A 2484-nucleotide genomic window follows, 5' to 3' on the forward strand; every position below is an offset into this window, starting at 1 on the left:
TAACAGTACAATAGACTGTTTTCTACTTTAGACAAAAATAAATTAAAAAATAAATCACATGTTTGATTCAGGAGAAATAGTTGTAAAATATAAACACAGTATTGTTAAAATAATTTTTTATCAATTTCTTTATTATTCTACACATGTACTTCAGGTGGCTAGAAATGCACTCAGACTGTTTTTTTTTGTTTTTGTTTTTTTTTTAATATTGATAATGAAATGTTGATATTTTGTCCTGTCTGACAAATAATATGGAAGCTTGCACTGACGGCAGCTCCACCCTTCTCTGAGATTTTTCTCTTCACTGATGCTCCAGCCAAAGATGCCTATCTAAGAAACACTATTGTTGCTCTTACAGAGAGCACAAAATCTGAGGTAAGAATTAACTTTGTACCATCCTTGCTCTTAAATAATGCAATACATTTTGGCATGTAACATCTGGTTATTTGTATATCATTTGTCTCAAAATAGAAGAACATTATCTGACGTTTGGGTGCTTCCTTCCTGTGCTCCTCCCTCCTTTCCTTTTCATGTTTTCATCACCTCTTATGGTTGTCGGGTCTGGAAGCTGCTGCCCCTAACCTAGCTCACTGATTATCATTATTCTTTCACCTTCATTATCAAATAATGTTTTTCATTTGCATTTAGGCTTGTGGTCCTTGATATTGAATGGAACTTTTGAGATTTTTTTCCTCGTGGTTGCAGGTTACTTTCATGCTCACAAGCATTGCAGCTGGCCGCCGCCGCCGCAGAACCTCTCAGGGTCTGGCTCCTCGTGCAATGAGCCAATTTGATTTCCAGTTATACCGAGACTTAGCTCAGTCTTCTGGAGGTCAGGCCATTCAGGTCACTAAGTCAGAACTCTCACTGGCTACCGGTGTTATAGTAGACTCATCAGCCAGTGCTGTGGTAAGAAATGAATCAAGAGAATGATATCTGACTGAAGATTTGTGAGTACGTGTGATGTTTTCCTCCTTGTTCTCTTAGGTGACAGTTCTTCAGGCAGCTGGGAATCCTGGACGGTCAAGCAATTTTGCTTTTGCTGTTGATGGCTCATTAAGGAACATAAAAGCTTACATCACGGGAGACTCACCTCTCACCTTCACCCTCACCAGCTCCACAGGTTTTGTCATCACAAATGTCTTTTTATCCTGTAGAAAATACAACACAAATAAAAACTCATTTATGCAAATTATTTTACATATATTTTTTAAATTTTATTTAATAAGAAGCTTCTCGAACCACATATTTTCTGGCAATTATTTCATGGTTTAAGGCTTTTAATTCTGAGGCTCTTTTTGATATTTTGTTTGGTTTTAACCTTTTATTTCTTACGGAGTCATTTTGAAAATATCTTTATGATTGTTTGTATCTCCTCTCCAGGTGTTTCTCAGACTTCCAGTCAGTCCAGTGGTCCTCTGGCATCCTTCACCACAGCAGGAAACATGCGTCATTTAAGCCTCAACACTAATAATCAAACGGGGCTTTGGCAAATCAGTGTTAGCTCAAGTAAACCTTACTTAGTTAAAGTTACAGGTCAGTATTATGAAAACTCATTTTTAGGCTCTGAGTTACATCATGTTTTTTAAAAAATGTATTGACTAGGTCTGTTTCTAATGTTAACTTGCATATTCCAGCCTTTCTGATCTATTTTATGTATCAGGTCAAAGTTCAGTGAACTTCATTTATAACCTTGTCGAAGAGCATGAGGGCGCCCATGGGGACTTCAGTCTAAAAGAAGGACGTCCTCTGTCAGGTCAGGCTAGTTTTATAGTGATTTTCATAGTTTGTGAAGTTCTCTTGTGGTAGACGTTTTTTTCCCCACACATACATACATACACAGCCATCTTTAAAACAACAGTCATCTAAATGTAAAAAAAAGTTTTTACTCAGTCTCCCAAAGGTTTATGCTCCATCATGCTATGGTTAGTAAAGTTCAACCTAAACAATCCTTTCCCATAACTTACCTTACCTGCCTTTTTGTGCAGATTATGTTTGCTTTGAAGGCATGTCATGATGATGCTCCTTGTTATCTTTCTCTCTTCACCACTCTTTTAGGTGGTAATGCCAGCATCTTGGTCACTGTGACAGGAAGTGACACAGTAAAGGTCACAGATATCACACTTTTTGACAACTCAGGCCCAACAGAGGTCAAAGGATCATTGCAGGTGTGAGGCCATTTATCTGACAGATAAGGCTTGGTTGAACTTGGGTCATGCAACAGGGCAATAATCCCTAGTGTCACCAGCACATCTACCACACTATGGCTGAAAAAGAAAAAAAGAATGTGTTGCATTGGTTCACTGGAAGTCACGAGCTGTGCATAAAAATAAATGAACCGAAGAAACATTTATTTGAAATTATACGATTACTACCTAATAAAGAGATGTTGTTAGCATTTAAGAGTTTAATTAAGATTGTGTGAATTTATATGGAAGAAGTTTTATTTTCATACAATGAAGGCAGCCATTTTGCCACTCTATT

At 37.4% G+C, this 2484-nt stretch overlaps 1 protein-coding gene across 1 annotated transcript in view; it reads left to right on the plus strand.

Moving 5' to 3' along the window:
- Nucleotides 1-39: 39 nt before the first annotated feature.
- Nucleotides 40-2484, plus strand: part of LOC102304688 (probable serine/threonine-protein kinase dyrk2) — a 5066-nt gene continuing 2621 nt past the window's right edge. The window contains exons 1-6 of the mRNA XM_042217734.1: nt 40-375; nt 706-909; nt 988-1123; nt 1384-1536; nt 1664-1756; nt 2059-2168. Coding sequence (XP_042073668.1) covers nt 715-909; nt 988-1123; nt 1384-1536; nt 1664-1756; nt 2059-2168 — 687 coding nt within the window. The 5' untranslated portion in view covers nt 40-375; nt 706-714. The remainder of the gene's footprint in view (nt 376-705; nt 910-987; nt 1124-1383; nt 1537-1663; nt 1757-2058; nt 2169-2484) is intronic.

The sequence above is a fragment of the Haplochromis burtoni genome, unplaced genomic scaffold, assembly GCF_018398535.1.
Source record: "Haplochromis burtoni strain Fernald_Lab_line unplaced genomic scaffold, NCSU_Asbu1 Contig_2763, whole genome shotgun sequence".
Taxonomy (NCBI): Eukaryota; Metazoa; Chordata; class Actinopteri; order Cichliformes; family Cichlidae; genus Haplochromis; species Haplochromis burtoni.